A 23918-nucleotide genomic window follows, 5' to 3' on the forward strand; every position below is an offset into this window, starting at 1 on the left:
GATGACGTGATCATCTATGTAGAAAATATAAGAGAATCTACAAAAAAAAAGCCTACTAGAACTAATAGTGAGTATAGAAAGGATGCAGGATACAAGAAAAACATACAAAATCCATTATATTTCTATATACTAGCAACTAACAATGGGAAACGGAAGTTAATCTAAAAAAAGAAACACTGACAATAGTATCAAAAAATATAAAACAGGGTTAAATCTGACAATGTGAAATACCACTGAATACTACAAAAGACTGCTGAGAGAAATTTTAAAAGACCTACATAAAAAAAGAGTGAGAAGATACAATATTGTTAAGATGTTCATCGTCTCCAAACTATAAAAAAAAATAGACACATAGTAAAGGCAATTCTAATCAAAACCCCGGAAAGCTATTTTGTAGAAATTGTCAAATTGATGTTAAATTTGTATGGAAAAGCCCAAATTTTGTGGGAGGTAGAGAACAATACTTCCTGATTTCACAGCTCATTATAAAGCTACAGTCATCAAGGCAGTATGGTACCGGCACTAAGATAGACAACTAGATCTACAGAACAAAACAGAGCCCAAAAATGGGTCTACACATGCATGGACAACTGACCTGTTACAAAGGTGCAAAGGTAACTCAGTGGAGAAACGACAGTTTTTTCAACAGCGCTGGAAATATTTAATATCCACATGTAAAAAAATAACAACTTTGAGCCATATCTCATACTATATATAAAAATAAACTCAGTAATGACAAATAGACCTAAATGTAAAGTCTAAAACTATAAAGCGTCTACAACAGAGCACAGGAGAAAACCATGCTAAACTTGTGTTAGGCAAATATTTCTTATATATGGCTCTAAAAGGAATAAATTAACAAAATGAACATCACCTATATTAAGTTAAAAGTTCTCTTTAAAAGATGCTTTTAAAAATATGAAAAGACAAGCAGACTGGGAGAAATGTTTGCCAGTCAAATATCTAACAAAGGGCTTGAATCGATAATATACAGAGAACTCCTAAAACTCAGTAATAAGAAAACACCCCAATTTAAAAAATGGAACAGTTGAAACGACACTTGACCAAATAAATAAGCTGACGGCAAATAAGTGCATGAAAAAATGTTCAACATAAGTCATTACGGAAATGCAAATTAAAATCACAATGAGAATGGCTAAAATTTTAAAAGAATGACCACACCAAGTGTTGGTGAGGATGCAGGGGAACCGAAACTCCCATACAGTGCTGAAGGGAATGTAGAATCGTACAGCCTCTTTGGGAAACAGGTTACTGACAAATTCCAAAAAACATAAACATATACCTACCATAGGATCCAGTCATTCCACTCATAGGTTTTTAAATAAGTGAAAAGAATACATATGTCCATATAAAAATTTGTACACAAATGCTCATAACAGCTTTATTTGTAATAGCCAAAAACTGGAAACAACCTAATTGTCCGAAAGTTGAATGGCTAAACAAACTGTGGTAAATCTATACAATGGAACTACTGGGCAATTTGAAAAAAAAAAAAAAAGTATGACTTAAACACACTACTACATAGGTAAATCTCAAAATAAATCTGCTGAGTAAAAGAAGCCAAACCCAATCCCCTCATCCCCAAAAAGAAGACATATGTATGTGAATTTCTAGAAAAGCAAACTAAACTGTAGTGACAGAAAGGAGAGCAGTAGATGCCCGGGATGGGGAATCGGGACAAGAGGAAAGGATGATAAATGGGCACAAGGTAACATCTGGATATAGTGGGTATGCTCATTATCTTGATTGAGGTGGTTTCACAAGTACACATAGGTCAAAACTTATACACGTTAACTAGGTGAAGCCTGTTAAATACTAATTATTCCTCAATAAAGCTATTTAAAAAATTATAGATGGCCTTAATAAGATATGCTGGTGTAGTGAATAAGGCATCAACTAAACACGAATGGTTCAGAAGTATGAAATGAGATGTAGATTGCACTTACAGACTATTTCAAAATTCTTGGCTTTTAAGAGCATCAAATCAATTGGGCGGTAACAGGAGTGCAGAGTCTAAAATGAGAGAGCTCAAATCAGGTTTAAATGGTAAGAAGTGGGGGGACTAAAAGTTCAAGACATAAAAATAATTAAAAGACCCTGATAAGGAGGGAAGGAAGTAAAATCTAGTACACAAACTACAGTATTGGTCTTTGACAAGAAAAGAGACACAACCTCTTATAGGAAATAGCAGAAGGGTTTAAGAGAGCATGAGATCAAATAAAAGCGAGTATGTAAATTTGGGGGAAGCAATACTAGAGTAGATTCTGTTCTCTCTATGACACGAGGGAAGGTCCTTCATTGACAGTGTGTATGTGATCCATCTGAGGATTTCAAAGTTTTGAGGGTACAAAGAAAGTATAAAACAGTCATTGATAGATTAACAAAGCACTCCCTGATGAAGAACAAAGACCACAGCCTTCAGTATGGATTACATCTCAACTTAAAGGAAACAAAAATCCTCACAACTGGACCAATAAGTAAGATAATGATAAACGGGGAAACATTGAAGTGGTCAAGGTTTTTGTTTTACTTGGATCCACAAACAATGCTGTTGGAAGCAGCAGTCAAGAAATCAAACAACATATTGCATTTGGTAAATCTGCTGCAAAAGATCCCTTTAAAGTGTTAAAAAAAAAAATTAAGGTGCGCCTGACCCAAGCTATGAGTCAGAATCGACTCGAAGGCACTGGGTTTGGGTTTTTTTGTTTTTTTGTTTTTTTTGACCCAAGCCAGGGTATTTTCAATCATTTCATATGCATACCAAAGCAGGACAATGAATAAGGAACACTGAAGAAATGATGCATTTAAATTATGGTGTTGGCAAAGAATACTGAATATACCACTGACTGCCAGGAGAATGAACAAATCTGTCTTGGAAGAACTACAGCCAGAATGCTCCTTAGAAGCATGGGTGGCAAGAAAAACTAATTTCCTCTGTAAACCTTCACCTAAAGCACAATAAATAAATAAATCATCTATACATATGAAGGAAAAAGAAGACATTATAATACTTGAACAATGAAATTTGTTATAATGTATCTTAGAGTTAATAACTGGAAAATCTAACCATTTAAGTAATAAATCTTATCTAAATAAACTGTGCCACTGTCTCTCATTAAAAAACTAATTTAATGCATACTTATAAATGCAAAGTTGTATATATGTAAACACAAAATGCAACACAACTACAAAGCAAAAATTTAATAAGCTACTATTTACTGAACCAGTCAGGTACTATTTAACCTTTACAACCTTCTAATAATACCATTATTTTTAAACTCATTTTAGGACTTTTCCAAGAAAACTGAGGCTTAACAAGGTTAAATAATTTGTTCAAGGCTGTTATGTTCATAACAAATCCAAATATCAAATCAAATACCCATTTTTCACCTCTCACTTCATTTCTGACACCAGCTGCCCACATAGCATTTCTTCCTCTGACCCTAGCCTCCGAGAGCCAGGCCTGAGCTCACAAATTAAAAGGATACAGTCCTCCAGACTGCCAAGGAGACCCAAGACTTCAGATGCCAGCCCCAAGAATGAGAGTCTACTGGACACCCTTAGTTCTGCTGGCTACAAATTCAAGGTTTTTCTACTACACCCCTTCAGGGTGCTTGCCGCAGGCACGGTGGTTAAGAGCTACAGCTGCTAATCAAATGGTCTGCAGTTCAAATCCACCAGCTACTCCTTGCAAACTCTATGGGGCAGTTCTACTCTGTCCTTTAGGGTCACTATGCGTCATAATCAACTCAAAGCAATAGGTTTACCCCAAACCACCCCACCCGGGGCTCCCTCACTTCTGACCTGCTGGCTACAAATTTGGGGGTTCTCTCTTCCCCCAAAGGATACCAGGCATAAAGTCAGGGGCTCTCAGCCCTCCTTTGCTTCTGCCCTATTGGCTCCTAAAACTCCCTCAAGTTCAATAATTCACTGGTAAAACTCACAGAACTCATGAAAAGTAGTATGATTATAGTTTTACTGTTGAAAAAAGGATACAAATAAAGAGACACATGTGGCAAGATCTAAGAGGGTCCCCAACACAGAGCTTCCATGTCCCATAGGATGCACTACCCTCCCACATACACTTGATGTCTCTCACCAACCAGGAAGTCCGTGGAGCTTCAGTGTCCAGAGCTTTTACTGGTAGTCACATTTTGTAATACAAACTCTAGTTCTTCCTCCCTGAGGTCTGTCAATATCACCAGGTGACCACAGCTATCACACAGTGTGTCTTTCTGGCCTGGCCAGTCCCCACCACAGAGTTGCCTCATCACCTCGCCTAACCTGTTGTTTAGGTATGGTCTGGAGTCCCTTATCAAAGACACTTAAATTCCAAGGTGTTTTTTAGAAACTACCTCTCAGGAACTGAGGACAAAGACCAAATTTTATAGAGTTAACTTAAATCCCACAGCTGTATAGCTAACAAATTCCAAAATAAACCAGATTTGTCTGACTTTTAACTGAAAAAGTCCATAGTTAAGCCAATATTAAGACAATTTCTTAGTAAATAAGAACTTTAATAGAGATTATGTAATGTGCTTTAACTCAGGGGTCACCAAACTTTTTCTGTAAAGGGCCAGGCAATATAAAAAGGTGTTGCAGGTCATACGATTTCTGTCACAATTATTCAACTGTCATTTTAGCACAAAAACAGACACAAACAATATGTAAACAAATTAGCATGGCTTTTTTTAATAATAAATAATGCAACTTTAGATACACTGAAATTTGAATTTTATATAATTTTCATGTGTCACAAAATACTATTCTTTTTCTTTTTTTTTTTTTCAACCATTTAAAAATGTAAAAACCAACCTTAGCTCACAAGCCATACAAAAAGAGGTGGTAGACCAGGTCTGGCCTGTATTTGCTGACTTCAGCTTTAACTGAAATAAGATAAATATGAAATAACACACTATTATTTAAATACAAATATTTTAAATAAGTTTCAAATATTCACTTCATGTATTATGCCTATAATTTAAACATATATTCAGAATTACAGTACCTTTTCTCTGATACCACTTTCAACTTGCTCATCTTGAGTTACTTAATTTCAACATTGCAGATAATCTGAAAGAAAAATGTTCAGAGAGATTAAACACTTACACAAGTCTGTTTTCTATACGTCAGATGTCACAAAAGCCAAACAAATTCTTCACTGTGGGCAATGCAAGATAACACTAGGAACCGAAAGAGAATGTTTGAGTTGTAAGTGCCGCAGGCAGTTCACATCAATGTACAATGTGTGCCTATTAAATTACTTAAATCAGCCAGTGAAATGTTATCAAAATCCGAGAACAACAAAAATGCAGATACCTAACACACCTTATAATCTAGTGATAAGATTTCTTTCAAGACAATTCAAATTATCCTTCCTGTTCTTGCAATCCTCCTTAAAATACTCCAGGCAGCATTCTATGACTAGTGCTACTTATTATCTATCATTCATATACTAGTAAATGCTGGTTAAATATGTATGATTAATTCTATATGAGAACTTTTTTTCATTAATAATGTTCAGACAGTGTAAAAACCTTGTACAGCATTATCTTATTTAACACACTTAGTGTACATTTTCATTCAAATAATATAGATTTCATCTTTAGAAAGTACACAGTATACATTTTAAGACAACCTTAAAGAAAATTTTTTTAATTGTACTTCAGATATAGGTTTACAGAGGGAACTAGCTCCTCATTAAACAATGAATATACATACTGTTTGGTTGGCAATCCCAACACATGTCAACACTCTCCCTTTCTCAACCTCAGGTTCCCCATTACCAGCTTTCCTGTCTCGTCCTGCCTTCTAGTTCTTGCCCCTGGGCTGGTGTGCCCATTTAGTCTTGTTTTGTTTTACAGGCCTGTCTAATCTTTGGCTGTAAAAGTGAACCTCAAGAGTGACTTCACTGCTGAGCTAAAAGGGTGTCCACGGCCCATACTTTTGGGGTTTCTCCAGTCTCTGCCAGACTAGTAAGTCTGGTTTGTTTGTTTGTTTTTCTTTTTTTGAGTTAGAATTTTGCTCTACATTTTTCTCCAGCTCTGTCTGGGATCCTCTATTGTGATCCCTGTCAGAGCAGTCAGTGGTGGTAGCTGGGCACCATCTAGTTGTGCCGGACTCAGTATGATGGAGGCTGTGGCAGTTGTGGTCCATTAGTCCTTTGGACTAATCTTCCCTTTGTGTCTTTGGTTTTCTTTATTCTCCCTTGTTCCAGACAGGGTGAGACCAGAGACAAGCTTTTAAGACCCCAAACACTACTCACCAAAGTAGAATACAGGACATTTTCTTTATAAACTATGTTATGCCAATTGAGGTAGATGTTTCCCAAGATCATGGTCCCCACAGCCCTCAGCCCAGTAATTCAGTCCCTCAGGGAGTTTGGATGTGTCTACGGAGTTTTCATGACCTTGCCTTGTACAAGCTGTGCTGGCTTCCCCAGTATTACGTACTGTCTTACCCTTCACCAAAGTTATCACTTATCTATTAATATAAACAACCTTAAATCTTCATTCGCACCATTTTTATAATTTTTCAGATTTATGTTGCAACTAAAAAACAAAACCAAACTCATTGCCATCAAGTCGATTCCGACTCATAGAGACGCTACTGAACTGCCCCATAGGGTTTCCAAGGAGTGGCTGGTGGACTATGTTGCAAATGCTGTAACTACTCCCCCCAAAAACCCTGAATTTCTTTTAATTTTATATATCAGTGCTTACTGAAGCAGAATTTTATGACATCACTAAAAAGTGAAACATTAGTGCCAATTCAACAAATTAATCACAACTTTTGCAGTATTTAGTAATATTATATTTAAAGGACAACAAACATGCAAAAGAGCAGACTTCAAATTGTTTTAATAGAATTACACGATACAGGTATTCTGGATATTTTTCTGTTAAGTCAGCAAAATACATACGTGATTCTTTTTTCATTTTTATCAACCCAAATGACTTTTTAAAAAAACGACTACAAAATCAAAGTTAATGTTCTTCCAATTTCCAATTCAATTAGAATAACTTTATATATTCAAGGGAGAAAAAGATCCTCCATGTTGCTGCTGCCAAAGTCAGAAGTTTAAGTCACTTCTACTCGTTACTGGTATGACTTTCTCTAAAGCTACGTTAACAGCACATCTCTTGAACAGTTCACTGTGAATTTTATTAAAGAGCTCACAGAGCTGGAAGGATTAATGCTGGGCGCTATGTCATAGCCAATGCTGCTTCAGCAGTTAAGACATAATTCAAACTTCCAGCTCACACAGTGTAACACAACCAGTTCTCTCCTCTCCCTCCTAGAACTGGGTTAAAATAGGTAGTAAGGGAGTAAAGCTATGTTTAAGCCCACAGGGACAAAAAAGAAACCTGGGGACAGGTGGGAGCTGCAGGGAGGGGATAAGAAGATGAGAAAATTCATGGTGGGGGGAGCAGTCTGCCCAGAAGAACCCAGGAAAGGCTGGGATTTGGAAATGCCAAGGACTACAGAGGAACAGGCTGAGAAACGGCTAAGACTTTGTAACTGCAAATAACTTCCTACACGTCAATACCCCCAGGTCCCAGTATTGTGGAAAATGCTGAACAGCCAGACATCTAGCCCCTGGCAAATAATCAAAGAACTCTTCCCCAAAGAAACTGACAACCCCAAGAATTCTGCTTTCTGGAACTTAAAAGTCCCCCAGGGAAAAAGTCAGCTCTTAACCCCACCACCCTGGAGCTAAGCCATTGGGTCCCATACACAGCCTCAGAGTCCACTTTTTATTGCTGAAGCCTGAGGCCACAGCACGTTAGAGTATACAGAAAAGCTTTGCTTTGACAATCTGTGTTCATTACAGTAACATATAGGATAATAGAGCAGGCAGCTAACATCAAAAGTGTTAGATTTCACCAAGTTTGTGGTTTTGACAAGCAAGTGTGACAAAGCAAGAACTCGTTGCCATGGAGTCAATTTTGACTCATAGCAACCCTGTAGGACAGAGCAGAACTGCCCATAGGGTTTCCAAGGTTATAAATTTTTACATACAGAAGCAAACTGTTACATTTTTCTCCTGCCAAGCAGCTGGTGGGTTCCAACTGCTGACCCTTCAGTTTGCAGCCGAGCACTTACCCACTGCACCTCCAAGGCTCCTGACAAAGCAAGAGAGGGGCAATACTTGAGTGTTGTTGAGAGTGCTGCCAAAGGAGTGTCTATAATGACTGACCACAGCACATAAGTATAATCTACTCATTCCTATTTACTGGATCTTTTTCATGAACATATAATCTTGCTGTTATTTCTATCTCTTGGGGGAAAAACTTACTTTCTTGCTCCCACTTCCTCAATCCACCTACTGCCCCATTTCTCTCCTCCTTACAGCAAAGAATTTCTATGCTCACTGTCAACAATTTGTCTCTTTCCATTCTCTCTTAAACACATTCGTATCAGGCTTTTGTGAGTCACCAATGACCTCCGTGTTCCTAAATCCAATAGTCAATTCTTAGTCTTCATCTTACTTGTCCTATCATCAGCTGTTATGGATTGAACTGTGTCCCCAAAAAATATGTGTTGTAAATCCTAACCTCTATGCCTGTGGTTATAACCCCATTTGACAATGGGTTGTCTTTGTTATGTTAATGAGACAGGATTAGTGTAGGGTGTATTTTGAGTCAATCTTTTTTGAGTTATAAATGAGAGATTAAACAAGTGAGCAGAAGCAGAGATGGGGGAAGAGGGATGCCAAGACACATGGAGATCTCCCAGGAGCAGAAGCTCAATAAGACAAGGACGTTCCTTCAAAGCCAACAGAGAAAGAAGGCCTTCCCCTAGAGCCAGCACCCTGAATTCAGACTTCTAGCCTCCTAAACGGTGAAAAAATTAATTTGTTTGTTAAAGCCACCCATTTATGGTATTTCTGTTACAGCAGCATTTGATACAACTGATCATTCCCTCTTCTCGGAAATATTTTTCTTCAATTGGCCATACCCTGTTTTCTGCCTAACTCACTGGTCAGCCCCTCCTTCTAAACCTCCTTTACTGAAGTGCATCGGAGCTCAGCTGTTGTCCTCTTCTAACTACCATCTCTTCCTTGGTGGTCTCATACTCAGCGTCTCCACTTGAATCTAGTAATATCATAAATTCAACATGTCTAAAACTGATCTTGCGATCTTCTTTTCCAAACCTGCTCCACCTTCGGCTTTCACCAACTTAATTAAAGACAATTTTTCTCTCCAAATGTTCATTCTTCATTCTCGGCTTCTGTCTTACACCCCACATCCAATCCAAAGTGAAGTCCTGACTGTTTTACTTTCAAAACAGACCCAGAATATCACTTCACCACAGCTACTACCACCACCCTGGCTCAAGCCACCATCCCCACTAGTCTCCCTTCTCTTACCCCCACCCTCCCACATACACAGTCTAACCTCAACGCAACAGCCTGAGTGATCACCTTAAAATCTTAGGTAGGTCTTGTCACCACTTTGCTCAAAGTTTTGCAATGTTCCACATTTCAATGGCACAAAAAGCCCTGTAGGAAATGTCTCCAGGTCTTACCTCTCTAACCTTATCTCCTACAACACTCCATACTCACTCTGCTCCAGACATACTGAGTGGGCCTACTTGTTTTTCTCCAACATACCAGGTTCATTCAAACTATTCCCTCTGCCTAGAATGCTCTTCTACCAGATATCCAAAGAAGTAACTCTCTCATTTCTTTTGCTCGAATATCTTTTCAGTAAAGCTTATCCCAACCATCCTAGTTAGTATCACAAACCATCTTCCAACCCTAGCACGCCCACTGCCCCCTGCCCAGAACTACCTTGTCTTCTTCCAGGTCGCTTATGGCCTTCTAATATAGGATGGTATGGGTCGCAGAAACCCAAGGTTCTTATATTCACTTCAGAAGTCACATGGCATAATTGCTAACATCTCAGTGGTCACTATTTGAGTCTTTTGAATCACCTTGTAAACTAGATAATTTAACTATGTATATTATCTATTATCTATCTGTCTCCACTAGAACAAAAGTTCCACAAAGGCAAAGATCTTGGTTTTGCTCAGGAAATATCTCCCAAGTGCCTAGAACAATGCCAGCACAATGGAGGTGCTAAATAAATTTTTGAACGAACACACAAATGCTTCGAAGTTTTCTTTTGAGAAAGTGTTACTACACAAGTGAGCAAGAAATTCTTCACTTTTCAAAACCCCATAACATGGTGGATATGGTAAACTGGCATCCAACATCTACCCCAACTTCACTCTAGCGTGCCTTCCAGTACTACAGGAGCTGGAAACCTTCAAAAAAACAAGATGTGATTTAAATCAAGCAATCTCATCATTTATGAGAAATTTAAAAAACACTAAAAGTATGGCAAAGGTCACCTGATTCTGAAGGCAAGCACAGATAATAAATGTGTTCAGTTTCTCTAAAGCAGAGTGAACAGAGGTCCCAGAGTCTAGACCAAGGTCTCTCAAACTGGGTTCCACAAGATGTTTCTAGAATTGTTTGGGAAGTCACACTTGAATTAATTTAAAACACAAAAACAAAAAACTTTTTAACTTTGCACGCCAAGCAACTGTATGCTTTAAATAGGTGAATTGTGTGGTATGTGAATTATATCTTGACAAACCTATTAAAAAAAAAAAAAAACTTATTAGGGAAAACCAAATCAAAACCACAATGAGATATACTACTTCATACCCACTAGGATGGCTATTAGGAGAAAAAATAAATAAGAAGCAGTGATGAGGATTTGAAGAGACTGGAACCCTTGTACATTGCTGATGAGAATGTAAAATGGTGCACTGCTGTAAAATAATTTGGCAGTTCCACAAAAGTTAAACAGAAAATTACCATATAACCCTAGCCATTCCAATACTACTTATATACCCAAAAGCCAAGAACTCAAACAGATACTTGTACACCAATGTTCACTGCTGCATTATTCACAATAGTGAAATGGTGGACACAACCCAAGCATCTATCAACAGGTGAATGGTGCAACAAAATACGGCACATCCATACAATGGAATATTACTCAGCCATAAAGAAAAATGAAATTTTGATACATGCTATGACACAGATAAACCTTGAAGACATTATGCTGAGTGAAATAAGTCAGACACAAAAGGGCAAATATTGTATGGTCCCACTTAAATGAAGTATCTAGAACAGACAAATGCACAAAGACAACGTTTATTAATGGTTACCAAGGACTGGGGGGAGGGAAGAATGAGATAATGACTTTCTGTCTGAGGTGATAAAACTTGAAAATGAAGAGTGTTGACTACACAACACGGTGAATGTCAATAACATCACTGAATTGTACACTTAAAAATTGTTAACATGGAAATTTTTGTTATGTATTTTTTACCACAACAACAACAAAAAAAAACTTAGTCTTTGTGGGAACTTTCTTAGTTCAAATCTTCCTAAATTAGGGTTAAGTGATTATGCCCTTTGTACCTCAGTATCAGCTTCTGTTATGATAGAACACACTGTCCTTTTACACAAAAGCAAAACTACCTACCCATCTGGGTAAGAAAGGAGTCCCTGGGTGATGCAATGGGTAAGAGCTCAGATACTAACCAAAAGGTTGAGGGCTGAAACCTACCCAGAGACAACTCTGAAAAAAGGCCTGGCAATCTGCTTCTGAAAGGTCACAGCCTTGAAAAATCTATGAACCACAGCCCTACTCTGCAATACATGGGGTCACCATGAGTCGAAATCAACTCGATGACAACTAACAACCTTCCAGTGGCTGGTTTAATAGAAATCGCTGGATTCTCATATCTGCTTCTGTATTCAGTCTATTGCAATATGTTGTTTGGGCTGAAGTATATGGAGAAAATCCAGCCTCACACAGTTAATGGCTGGAAAAGAGAGGGTCATCTTAATAACCTTTTCAGATAATTGTGGGTATTTTTCTTTGATGCTATATCAAAACTGGACAAGTGGTAGTTTCTTAAAAACTGGTTGCAATGCAGAATCTGAAACCACATCAATTGACTTATCATACTCTATTATATGAAAACCCACTGGTCTGAACTTCGAATGGGTCTTTTTCCTGTGCCTGAATTTATAACATCATACCTTGATCATCTGGAAAATACCGGTTCAATAAATTACCCATTTCTTCCAAACGTTTAAACATTTCATTATGCAATATCAAAAATCACACTTGATAATATCACTGCCCATTCCATCAGACACTTAAGTACTAGGAAGCTTTAAGTATTAGGTTATATGATGGTAGATACCCATTTTCCAGAATCCAAAATTTTTCTTGAAAGCTCAAATTTTATCCTTGGCAACAAATATGACTATCAGTTGTTTCCTTGAAGTGAGCGACTCACTTTGTTAATGTCTGAGAAACTACCAAAATACACAAGTCTGAATAATCATAGTCTGTCAGCTACCTTTTCAAGCAAAAATGGTGTTTCATGAAAAACAAGGCTAAGGCTAGTTCAAGCTCTCAATTAAAACAGTTACAAAAGCACTTCTGAGACAACCATCAAGCACTGTAATTCAGTATGCAGCATAAATGCTTCATGTATACTATCCATTTCATTGCTGGTAGTCAGGTGTCCTAGAGTTGACCCCAACTCATGTCAACCCCATGTGTGTCCGAGCAGAACTGTGCTCCACAGGGTTTCAACAGCTGGTTTTTCAGAAGTAGATCATCAGGCCTTTCTTCCAAGGTGCCTCTGGGCAGACCTCAACCTCCAACCTTCCGTCTGGTCAGCAGCCGAGCATGGTAACCGCACCATCCAGGGACCACAGGATATTAAAAGGTGGCATACTTAAGGGCTAAGATTTAACAAAATTTAAAATGTTCACTGTCTCAAGGACATCCTTAGTGAAACTAGCTTTACTTTTATTTAATTTTTAAATTGCTGGTACTTCAACTGGACTAAACCAAAAGCTAAGAAGTCTCCTGAATACAACCAAACACTTCAAGGGACAGAGCAGCAGGGGCAGGGATCTGGGGACCATGGTTTCAGGGACATATAGGTCAACTGGCATAACAAAGTTTATCAAGAAAACATTTGCATCCCATTTTGGTTAGCCGCATCTGGGGTCTTAAAAGCTAGCAAGCAGCCATTTAAAATACATCAATTGGTCCCAACTCACCAGGAGCGAAAGAGAATGAAGACACAAGGAAAATAAGAGCCCAAGAGACAGAAAGAGCCACATAAACCAGAGACTCCAGCAGCCTGAGACCAGAACTACACGGTGCCCGGCTACCACCAATGACTGCCCTGACAGGGAACGCAACAGAGTCCCTGACAGAGGAGGAGAAAAGTAGGGTACAGAACTCAAATTCTAGTAAAAAGACCAGACTTAATGGTTTGACTGAGACTGGAGGGACCCTGGAAGACGTGGCGCCCGGACTGTCTGGTAGCCCAGAACTAAAGCCATTTCCGAAACCAACTCTTCAGACAAAGATTAGACTGGACTATAAGACATAAAATGGTATTTGTGAAGACAGTGCTTCTTAGCTTAAGTAGATACATGAGACTAAATGGGCAGCCCCTGTCTGGAGGTGAGATGAGAAGGCAAAAGGGGACAGGAGCTGATTAAATGGACGTGGAAAATCTGGTGTGGAAAGGAGGAGTGTGCTGTCACATTATAGGGAGAGCAACTAGGGTCACATAACAATGTATGTATAAATTTCTGTGTGAGAAACTAACTTGAACTGTAAACTTTCACTTAAAACACAATAAAATAAATAAATTGCTGGTGCTTGGTGATGAAACATACTACAGTTCAGTTTGGTTCCACTACCTTATATTTGTTCTAAGATGACAGTAATTTTACATACCATTGTTTTGCGCCATTAGTGTAAATATTAATACAGTGAGAAAACACTAAATATCTTAGTATTATTATGAAAATAGTTTCGACCTCGTGGGCCACCTATTTGTGACTTCTGGTTTAAGTCATAAATAGGATTCCTACCAAACTTTTGGAAACCCTGGTGGTGTAGTGGTCAAGACCTACGGCTGCTAACCGAAAGGTCAGCAATTCAAATCCACCAGGCGCTCCTTGGAAACGCTATGGGGCAGTTCTACTCTGTCCTATAGGGCCACTATGAGTCGGAATAAACTCTCGGCGGCAATGAGTTGTGTTGGGATTATCAAACTTTTATCTGGAAGGAAAGTGGTAATAATATTTAATGTCTCTTGTGTTTCTGTATCAGACACTTGGGCCCTGGTTAAGGCCTTATTAGAAAAAATTATTTTAAGTACCGTAAAAGTTATTCATGGAAAGTTAAAAGGTTTCTTAGAGCTTCAGTGAGGTGCTAACCCAAGAGGACTACAGTGTTAGTAATCTAAAATGCCATCTTCTAAAAATAAAAATCAAATTTGGTAATACATTTCTCCATAAATGTAATTTGGGGGAATTTTACATATTAAAAAGTAATTAATGAAAGCACAGTATGAAAAGCTCAACTAACATCCAACTCACAAGCGCCACTCAGGGGCTGTCATTAGACAAGATTTACAAAGATGTAAAACAATGTCACTCTTCTCACTAGGTTATTTTTTTGCTTTGAAAAAGTTATTTTTCATTAGAAATATGTGGTTTACAACAGACAGTCCCTGACAGAGGAGGAGAAAAGTGGGATGCAGAACTCAAATTCTAGTAAAAAGAGCAGACTTAATGGTCTGAGACTAGAGGGACCCTGGAAGACATGGCCCCCGCACTGTCTGTTAGCCTAGGACCGAAACCATTTCCGAAGTCAACTCTTCAGACAAAGGTTAGACTGGACTAAAAAACAGAAAATGATACTCATGAGGAGTGTGCTTCCTAGCTCAAGTAGATACATGAGACTAAATGGGCAGCTCCTGTCCGGAGGCGAGATGACAAGGCCAAAAGGGACAAGAGCTGGCTGAATGGACATGGGAAATCTGGAGTAGAAAGGAGGAGTGTGCTAACATATTATACCGATAGCAGCTAGGGTCACATAACAATGTGTGTATAAATTTTTGTATGAGAAACTAACTTGAACTATAAACTTTCACTTAAAGCACAACAAAAAAAAGAAAAAAATATGTTGTTTATATTAACGTGTAATGGGTTTGTAATCGCTATTTTTACATGAACAGAAGTTTTTATATTCATTTTCATTCCTAACAGTAAATATAGATGGATATAATCCACAAAAAAAAAAAATTTTTTTTTTTTTAATCCACAAAAGCTCTTTGGGGTCCTCAATAATTTTTTAAGAGTACGAAAGGGTCCCGAGACCAAAAAGTTTGAGAACATCTGATTTAAAGGTTAGAATATTAATGTCAGATCCTTGCAAAACATGGAGGACATAAAATCATTAATTAAAAACTTTCCTAGGAAAATTCCATCAAAGCTAAAGAGGAACACAACATCAAATCAAAACTAATCTCACTTTCGATAATATCAATAAACAAGAAAAACAAAATGATGCTTAGATAGGAGTGATTTTTTATATCCTGAAAACACCATACAACATCCTAATCAGATAAACACATACTTGGCCATTAATATTTTAATAGGTAGTATTTTTGATGGCAGCACATGACAGTTAAGTAAACACAGAATCACAAACTCAATGAACAGGTGATTAAAATAGCAGCCACCACCAATGTAAGGGAGACACTCCAAGGTTCTGTCAAAGAACAGACAGGGACACTTTCATAGCTCTCTCTAGCAGCACCCCTAGGGCACCCAGCTCAGGGTCTAGCTGTTCTATTTAAAACTGACTTACATGTTTCCAAAGCAAGACAGTGAGACTAAGTTCTCATGCAGTCCCAAGGGAGCCTGGGTTATAGCAGAACTAATCTGCAGGAATAACCACCCATCAGTCCAAAGTCCTTTTTCAGGTTGCTAGATCCCCTGGAAGCCTGAGGAAAAGTAGTGGTAGTAATAACATTCACTGAGCATTTACTGTGCGGCAGGCACTGTGGACTGGGCATCTCACATGCACTAACTCATTGTATACTCACAGATCTGGAGCCCTGGTGGAACAGCGATTAAGAGCTCGGCTGCTAACCAAAAGGTCAGCAGTTTGAATCTACCAGCAGCTCCTTGGAAACCCTATGGTGCAGTTCTACTCTGTCCTATAGGGTCGTTATGAGTCAGAATCGACGCCATGGCAACGGGTTTGGCTTTTTGGTTTTTATAATCAAAGATAATCTCAGGGGTATGCACCATTATTATCCACATTTTTAGAGATGAGAAAACTGAAGCACAAAGAGGATACATTACTTGCCTAAGCAAAGCCAGGTTAAAAACCAGCAAATCTGGCTGAGGCCCAGCCCCTTCACCACTATAGTACATGTGCCCAGTAACCAACAGTTAACATAGGAAGCTTACAATTCAGTGCCCACCCTAGACAATCTGTTATTTACACCGTGACCCCACTGCCTAAGGGAAGCTCCCAACCTGCACAGGGCCCTCTGACTGGATTATCCATTCCTATTCACTCATGGTTCAACTTCTAAGTGCTGGAGCCTTCAAGCAAGAAGAGTAAATTTTGGAAGGTGAATACTGTGGAGGAAGTTTAACAAATAACTAAAAACTAAACTAAAATGTAGAATGTAATAAGTCATTACAGAAACTCACAAATTCTCAGACCTCTTTTCCCTCTGCTAAACCTGTTGCCATTGAGTCAATTCCAGTTCATGCTAACCCCACATGTTACAGAGAACATCTGCTCCACAGGGTTCAGACCACCGGCTTTTCCACTGGCAGTGCTTTAACCACTGTGCCACCTGGGCTCCTTTTTCTTAGCTAAAATCTTTAGGAAAGCAGATCACCAAGTCTTTCATTGGTGGTGCTGCTGAGTGGGTTTGAACTGCCAACCTTTAGGTTAGTGCTTGAGTGCAAACTATTTGCACCACACAGGGGCCTTCCCTCTGCTAGTGAAGGTAAAACCATTATTAAAAAGCAATCTAATTAGGCTTTTCTAAGCAGAATAATGCCTCAGTTCCAGTCAACTGAAAAAGTTTTATAAAATTGCTTCTACATAAGTTTAATTTACATTAATATACTTAAATGTTTTGTGATGTTTGCTAATTAAAAGAGCAGTTTTCAGCCTGCTCTTTCAGAGTTCAGAGTGAGACTGCAGTTCTAAATATGTGGCGATGGATCAATTTGAGGTGGGAGTTTTGAGGTTATTAAAAATGCACCTATAATTTCCCTGAAGAAACTCACCAGAAGTGGGATGGGAAACTGAACAAGGACCCTTGAGTTAAGGAGTGGATAAGGCATCCCTAATTCGCTCACAGTAATTCTACATAAATGATTATAGCTCTTTAAGGGTTTGGTTTGGTTTTGCTAAACAGCTGGCACATGTTTTAAAATAAGTACCATTTAAAACGCCTTAAATAAATTACCTCTTTTTTGGCCTACTGAACTGAAAACATTCCACAACGCAATCACAAAAATAACTTTTCCTTCTCAGGAAAAAGAAATGGGCAATTTGTGAGAAGAATTCAAAGGTTAACAAAGAAAGTGATGACTCAGTTTACATAAAGATTAAAACATGGACATAAAAAGGAACTGAAAAGAGTAATCAAGAAGACTGTTAATAAGTCCTTTCTAAATACAAACCGTCATGTATTATAAGTGAACTCTGCTACAATTTTGAATACCTGAAGGGAAGGGGGCAAAAAAAAAACCAGAATGAATACTGCCAAAGAGATTTCCACAAGTGACCTTCAGGCACCTGAGCAAGCTGGGTTAAGAGGACAACTGAGCTTTAAATAACCAATATTCACATCGATTACACTATGGTGTATTCAAACTCCATCCTATAACGGGGAAATATCCAGGAAAGGAAACCTACCAATTTAAAACTATGCTGGCACAAGGAGGGGAAACGAGAGTAAAGCCAAGCAAGCTTCTGCGTTTGCTTTACAATACAGGAGTCCTTTAATACTTGCAATGAAGAAGCCGCAACTCGGGAAGGAAGCAGTAGCGAAAACTCTGCACTGTCATCTAGGGTGATCTGATTCAGGTTCAAACCAAACACACAAGACGACAAGTTGTCAACAGAGAAGGCAGTTCAGCACAAACGATGCGGTGAGACGAAGCAAACACAACCATCCCCGATTTCATATCGACTCCCACCTTGCTCTCTGTCTGGTAGCCCAGGATTTCCAAAGCACAGGGGCCCCGGGTTTGTGCGACTGGCTTACAAAAGGGGTGGGTGCTGGGGGTGGGGAGCCAGGCCGCGCGCTCGCCCCCGGCCCCGCCGCCCCTGGGCTCCGCGCTGCATCGCCCGGGCCTTAGCGAGGACGCAGGGCACAGAGGAGCCGCCTCAGCTCACAGACCGCCCTGGGGACCCTCCGCGTAGACCCGGGGCTGACTGTCCCTGGGTGGGGGCAGAGGGAGGCGTTCTCCAGACGCCAGCCAAAGCCCCAGCCCTTCAGGAGTCTCCCGCAAATCCGGTCCATCCCAGCCCTGTAAGAGACATGCATTACACAGCCTGTCAGGTGGGGAGCGGAGGGGTCCCCGGGAGCAGGCTGCGGCGAGCACTGGGTGGCCCGGCCCCCGGCCTCTCCCGCCCCCAGGACGCCGCCAGCCGCTCCCGCGGCCCAGGGAGAGCCGAGGGGCGGCCTGGCTGGCGGGAAAGCCGCGGCCGAGGGGCGCCCTCCCGATGCGCGGACGGCGGTGGGGGCTCTCACCAGCTCTGGATGAGGCGCTGGCAGCGTCTGGGCAGAGCCGCCACACCAGCTCGGCGGCGCCTCCGGCTCCTCTCTGGACGCACAGCAGATGCCTCGCCGCCAGCCGCCCGGTGTTTTCATACAAACCCCAGTGGGAGGAGTGGCGGAGGCGGCGGCGGCGGCGGCGGAACCTGCCCGCATCCCGGGCAACGTCAGCGCGGCGCCCCGCCCACCGCACGCGGGCTCGCGCGCCAGGAGGCAGGGAGGGCAGGCCCCACGCGCGCGCGCGGGCACGCGGGGCTCGAAGACTAGCCGCGGCGCGCGCCACCGCCCCCTCCCACCCCTCCCAGCCCCACCTCCTGCAGCTGCCGGCGACAGCGCTGTCAGCTCGTAACGAACCGAACCCGCCCGCTTATGGCCAAGTCACCGTCCTGTACGTACCGAACAAGGGTCCCCGCCTCTTCCCCAAATTGAGCCGGCGTCCACCCCCACCACCATCAATCACCACACCCTGTTAAGAGGCTTTTAGCCACACTGGACTAGCGGTTCTTAACTCTGCCCACGCGGTGCCAGGGGTCGCATCAGACCCTGCGGAGCGCTGTAAAGCTTACGCCTTCCCTGACCTCAAGGAGAAACTGGGAAGGAAACACAGGGGTCTGGGAAGGGACATGGAATTACCGCACTGGGCTCCTAGAAACAAACGAAATTGCATTTTGTGGCCAAATCTCAGTAAACTAGATGCTGCAGAGAAGGAAAGAGCATGTTGACTTATTTTTTGCTTTTTTTTGTCACGTGCCTACATATAGTCGAGAAAATGGTAATACTAAATAGCCTCTGAAGGCAAAAACGGAGTGTTTTATCTGAGCCAAAGAAATGTGTCCGATTAAATACAGATATATTCTTTTGTTGTGACTGAACTCAAATTCACTGTAATATATGTTTAATACATCTTGACATTATTTACTTTTTTAGAGCGTGGGTCATGTTCGCTGCTGTTTATGGTAGCTGGTAAAGAATGTAAAATTATTAAAGCCGGATAGGGAAATAAATTGATAATACTAATATATCCTGTTGTGACTGAAGTCAAGTGCACTGTTATATAGTCTTAATAAATCCTGATGTTATTTACCTTTGCTTAAGAGCATAGATCATGTTCGCTGCTGTTTATGGTAAGTGGTATGGAATGTAACATTAGAGCAAGATAGGGAAATAAATTGAGAGCTGTGAGGTTTTCCTTTCGTTTTCTTTACTATGTTCAAACAAAATTAAGCAGGTGTAGAGGTGGTGAGGTCAAAAGGAATCCCGTTGCACCTATACCTCATACCATATACAGAAACTAATTCCAAATGGATCAAAGACCTAAATGTAAAACCAAAAACTACAAAGATCATGGAAGAAAAAATAGGATCAACACTAGAGGCCCTAATATTCAGCATTAACAGGATACAAACCATAACTAACAATACACAAACCTCCAGAAGATAAGCTATATAACTAAAAAAAAAAACTAGGTTCTTCTAAAAATTAAACACTTAGGCTCATCCAAAGACTTCATTAAAAGAGTATATAAAAAAAATTTTTTTTTTTTTTTACAGACTGGGAAAAAAATTTTGGCTATGACAAATTCAACAAAGGTCTGATCTCCAGAATCTACAGGAAAATCCAACACCTGTACAAAAAAAGACAAATAATCCAATTAAAAAATGGGCAAAGGAAATGTACAGACACTTCATCAAAGAAGACATTCGAGTAGCTAACAGACACGTGAGGAAATGCTCAAGATCACTATTAAGCCAAAAAAAAAAAAAACCCGCTGCCATTGAGTTGATTCTGACTCAGTGCAACCCTATAGGACACAGTACAACTCCCCTAGAGGGTTTCCAAGGAGCACGTGGTGGATTCAAACTGCCAACCTTTTGGTTAGCAGCCATAGCTCTTAACCACTACGCCACCAGGGTTTCCCACTAACCATCAGAGAAATGCAAATCAAAACCACCAATGATGAATCTGCGGAACATCTCTCAACATGGGTGAATCTGGAGGGCATTATGCTCAGTGAAATGTTAATCACAAAAGGACAAATATTGCATGAGACCACTACTATAAAAACTCATGAAAAAGTTTACACGCAAAAAGAAACAATCTTTCATGGTTACAAGAGAGTGGAGGGGTGGGGGATGGAATGTCACTAAATAAACAATAGATAAGTGGTAACTTTGGTGAAGGGTAAGACAGTACACAATCCTGGGGAAGCCAGCACACCTTGTCCAAGGCAAGATCATGGAAGATCCATAGATACATCCAAACTCTCTGAGGGACCGAATTACTAGACTAAGGGCTGTGGGGACCATGGTCTTGGGGAACATCTAGCTCCATTGGCATAACAGTTTATAAAGAAAATGTTCTACATTCTACTTTGGTGAGTAGCGTCTGAGGTCTTAAAAACTTGTGAGCGGCCATCCAAGATACTCCACTGGTCTCACCCTGTCTGAAGCAAGGGAGAATGAAGAAAACCAAAAACATAAGGGAAAGATTAGTCCAAAGAACTAGTGAACCACAACTACTGCAGCCTCCACCAGACTGAGTCCAGCACAACTAGATGGTGCCAGGCTACCATTACTGACTGCTTTGACAGAATCACAATAGAGGGGTGCCAGACAGAGCTGGAGAATAATGTAAAACAAAATTCTAACTCACAAAAAAAAGAGCAGACTTACTAGCCTGACAGAGACTGGAGAAACCCCTAGAGTTTCGCCCCCGGTCACCCTTTTAGCTCAGTAATGAAGGCACCCCTGAGGTTCACTCTTCAGCAAAAGATTAGACAGGCCCATAAAACAAAGCAAGGCGAAATGGGCACACCAGCACGGGGGCAAGGACAAGAAGGCAGGAGGGGGCAGGAAAGCTGGTAATGGGGAACCCAAGGTCAAGAGGAGAGTGTTGACATGTCACAAAACAATATGTGTACTAACTGTTTAATGAGAAGCTAGCTTGTTCTGTAAACCTTCCTCTAAAGTACGATAATAAAAATTTTTTTTTTAATTTATAAGAAGCGAAAGAGACTTTAGAGGCTACGATAAAAATAGGATAAGGGTGAAATTTGAAAGACACTCTGGAAACGCCTGGCTTACTCCTCTCCGGTGATACAATAAATAGAACCAACCCACCTATAAAAACTTTGCTCAGTGTGTTAATAGCTTTCTCGGAGAGACGACTTTCTTATCCCAGACAAATTTCCAGTCTTATGATTTAACTGATAATCTGTATTGCAGCTCTAAATAACTCCAGCCTGCCTGAAATGTCTTCCATACTCCCTGGCTGAATAAAGTGACTTTGCTTCCCCAAAGAAGGTATATAAAAAGTGTGTAGATAGTGAAGCCAAGTAATTCATAATATTATGACTTTGTGTTAAGTTTTAGCAGTAAGTTTTGTAACTATCTTGACAATCAGTTTGTATTTGTTATTTAAGAAGTCTGAAATATTTAAGAACTTCTGACATATCAGCCTTGTGATTTCGAGATACTAAATTGACACTGGATTTCTGATTTTAATTTGAAAGTTATAAAATAAATGAATATGTTTGTAAATAGTGCTTGGATGTGTCAAAGAACATAATTTACTATATGTGTAAGTTTTATTAGACTTATAAGAATTGTTTGAGATGTGGGGAGATTTTACATGCTAGGTTTGTTAGTAAGCCCCATGAGGTATGTGTTTTAGAAGCTTGTATGTATTAACTTTGTAAAGGTAGTTGAAATTTTTTAGGAAATCAATTACATGTGTAAAGGTGGCCAATTGTTTAAGGAAATTTTATCTTTCTTAAGTGTATAGGTTAATGGAACACTAATCACACAACAGGGGAAAGCAATTGTTCTCATTTTTATACAAAAATCACTGTATTTGTAAATAAAATAGATTTACAGATCAAGCTTAAAAACGTAACAAAAGTAAATTTTTAAAAGTTCAACTTTAATAAATTGAATATTAATTAATGAAAAAAAAACTAATTAATGAAAGCCACTATAATTACTTTGTTTTGCTCACAAATCTCTCACAACTAAATGCTTAATTGATAGGAGGGAGGAAGAAGTAGGAAGAGTGATAGGCATTTAATAAAAACCAGGACCGACAAGATTTAAGCAAATAAGTTACTTTTAAGGTGTGATATGAGGCTGAAAATTGGCCAACAGTATCTGCAGCAAAAAAAGAAAAACAATCTTTAGATACCATAACACCATACTCTGGAAATCACAACAGACACAGTAAGGAAAAAAAAAAAAAAAAACAACTAACCAGTTGCCATGGAGTCGATTCCGACTCATAGCGACCCTAGGACAGAGTAGAACTGCCCCACAGTTTCCAAGAAGCACCTGGTGGATTCAAACTGCCGACCTTTTGGTTAGCAGCCATAACGCTTAACCACAACACCACCAGGGTTTCCAACAGGCACAGTGGGATTGCTACATTATATATACATTTTCTTCTCTACACCCCATAATCCAGCCAAAGCCAACTATATGAGCTTGGTTAAGACAAAAGAATTTAATTTGTCTTAATTCCTTAAGAGCTCCTAAAGATTTAGGGCACTTCCAAAGGCAATTTTGCTCTATGTATTGACTTTAGAAGCTAATAAGCAAGTAAGATGTGATTCAGCCCGAGTCACCACCTGACCTGAGCCTCCATACTGAGTTTTGCCCACAGAAGGGAGGTAGGTCCAGCTGAGCCCAGTTGCAGAACACTAAAAGGCTGTTATGGATTGAATTGTGGTCCTCAAAAATGTGTTTCAACTTGTCTAGGCCACGATTCCCAGTATTGTGTGGTTGTCTACCATTTTGTGATCTGATATGATTATCCTATGTACTGTATATCCTAACCTCTATGTTGTTAATGAGGATTAGAGGCAGTTATGTTAATAAGGGAGAACTCAATCTACAAGATTAGGTTGTATCTTGGGTCCATCTCTTTGGAGATATAAAAGAGAGAATCCAGTAGAGAGGAGAGGAACCTCTTACCACCAAGAAAGAAGAGCCAGGGGCAAAGAGTATCCTCTGAGAAGCTCCTAGACCAAGGAAAGACTGATGACAAGGACCTCCCTTCAGAGCCATCAGATAGAAAAGGCCTTCCCCGGGAGCTGGCACCCTAAATTCAGACTTCTAGCCTCCTAAACTGTGACAGAATAAATTTCTCTTTGTTAAAGTCAAAAAAAAAAAAACCTAATCCTGTTGCTGGGAACTCCAGGTTCTGTTTGGCATGACTCTGCCCAGGCCAAAAAG

At 39.9% G+C, this 23918-nt stretch overlaps 1 protein-coding gene across 2 annotated transcripts in view; it reads right to left on the minus strand.

Annotated features, from left to right (window-relative positions):
• AGTPBP1 (ATP/GTP binding carboxypeptidase 1) overlaps positions 1–18830 on the minus strand; it is a 186516-nt gene extending 167686 nt beyond the window's left edge. For both annotated transcript variants that reach the window (XM_049895307.1, XM_049895308.1), the window contains exons 1-2: positions 18670–18830; positions 5030–5094 (exon numbers count right to left, since the gene is read on the minus strand). In XM_049895307.1, coding sequence (XP_049751264.1) covers positions 5030–5061 — 32 coding nt within the window. In that variant the 5' untranslated portion in view covers positions 5062–5094; positions 18670–18830. The remainder of the gene's footprint in view (positions 1–5029; positions 5095–18669) is intronic.
• Between the last annotated feature and the right edge of the window lie 5088 nt (positions 18831–23918).

Source organism: Elephas maximus, chromosome 9 (assembly GCF_024166365.1).
Source record: "Elephas maximus indicus isolate mEleMax1 chromosome 9, mEleMax1 primary haplotype, whole genome shotgun sequence".
Taxonomy (NCBI): Eukaryota; Metazoa; Chordata; class Mammalia; order Proboscidea; family Elephantidae; genus Elephas; species Elephas maximus.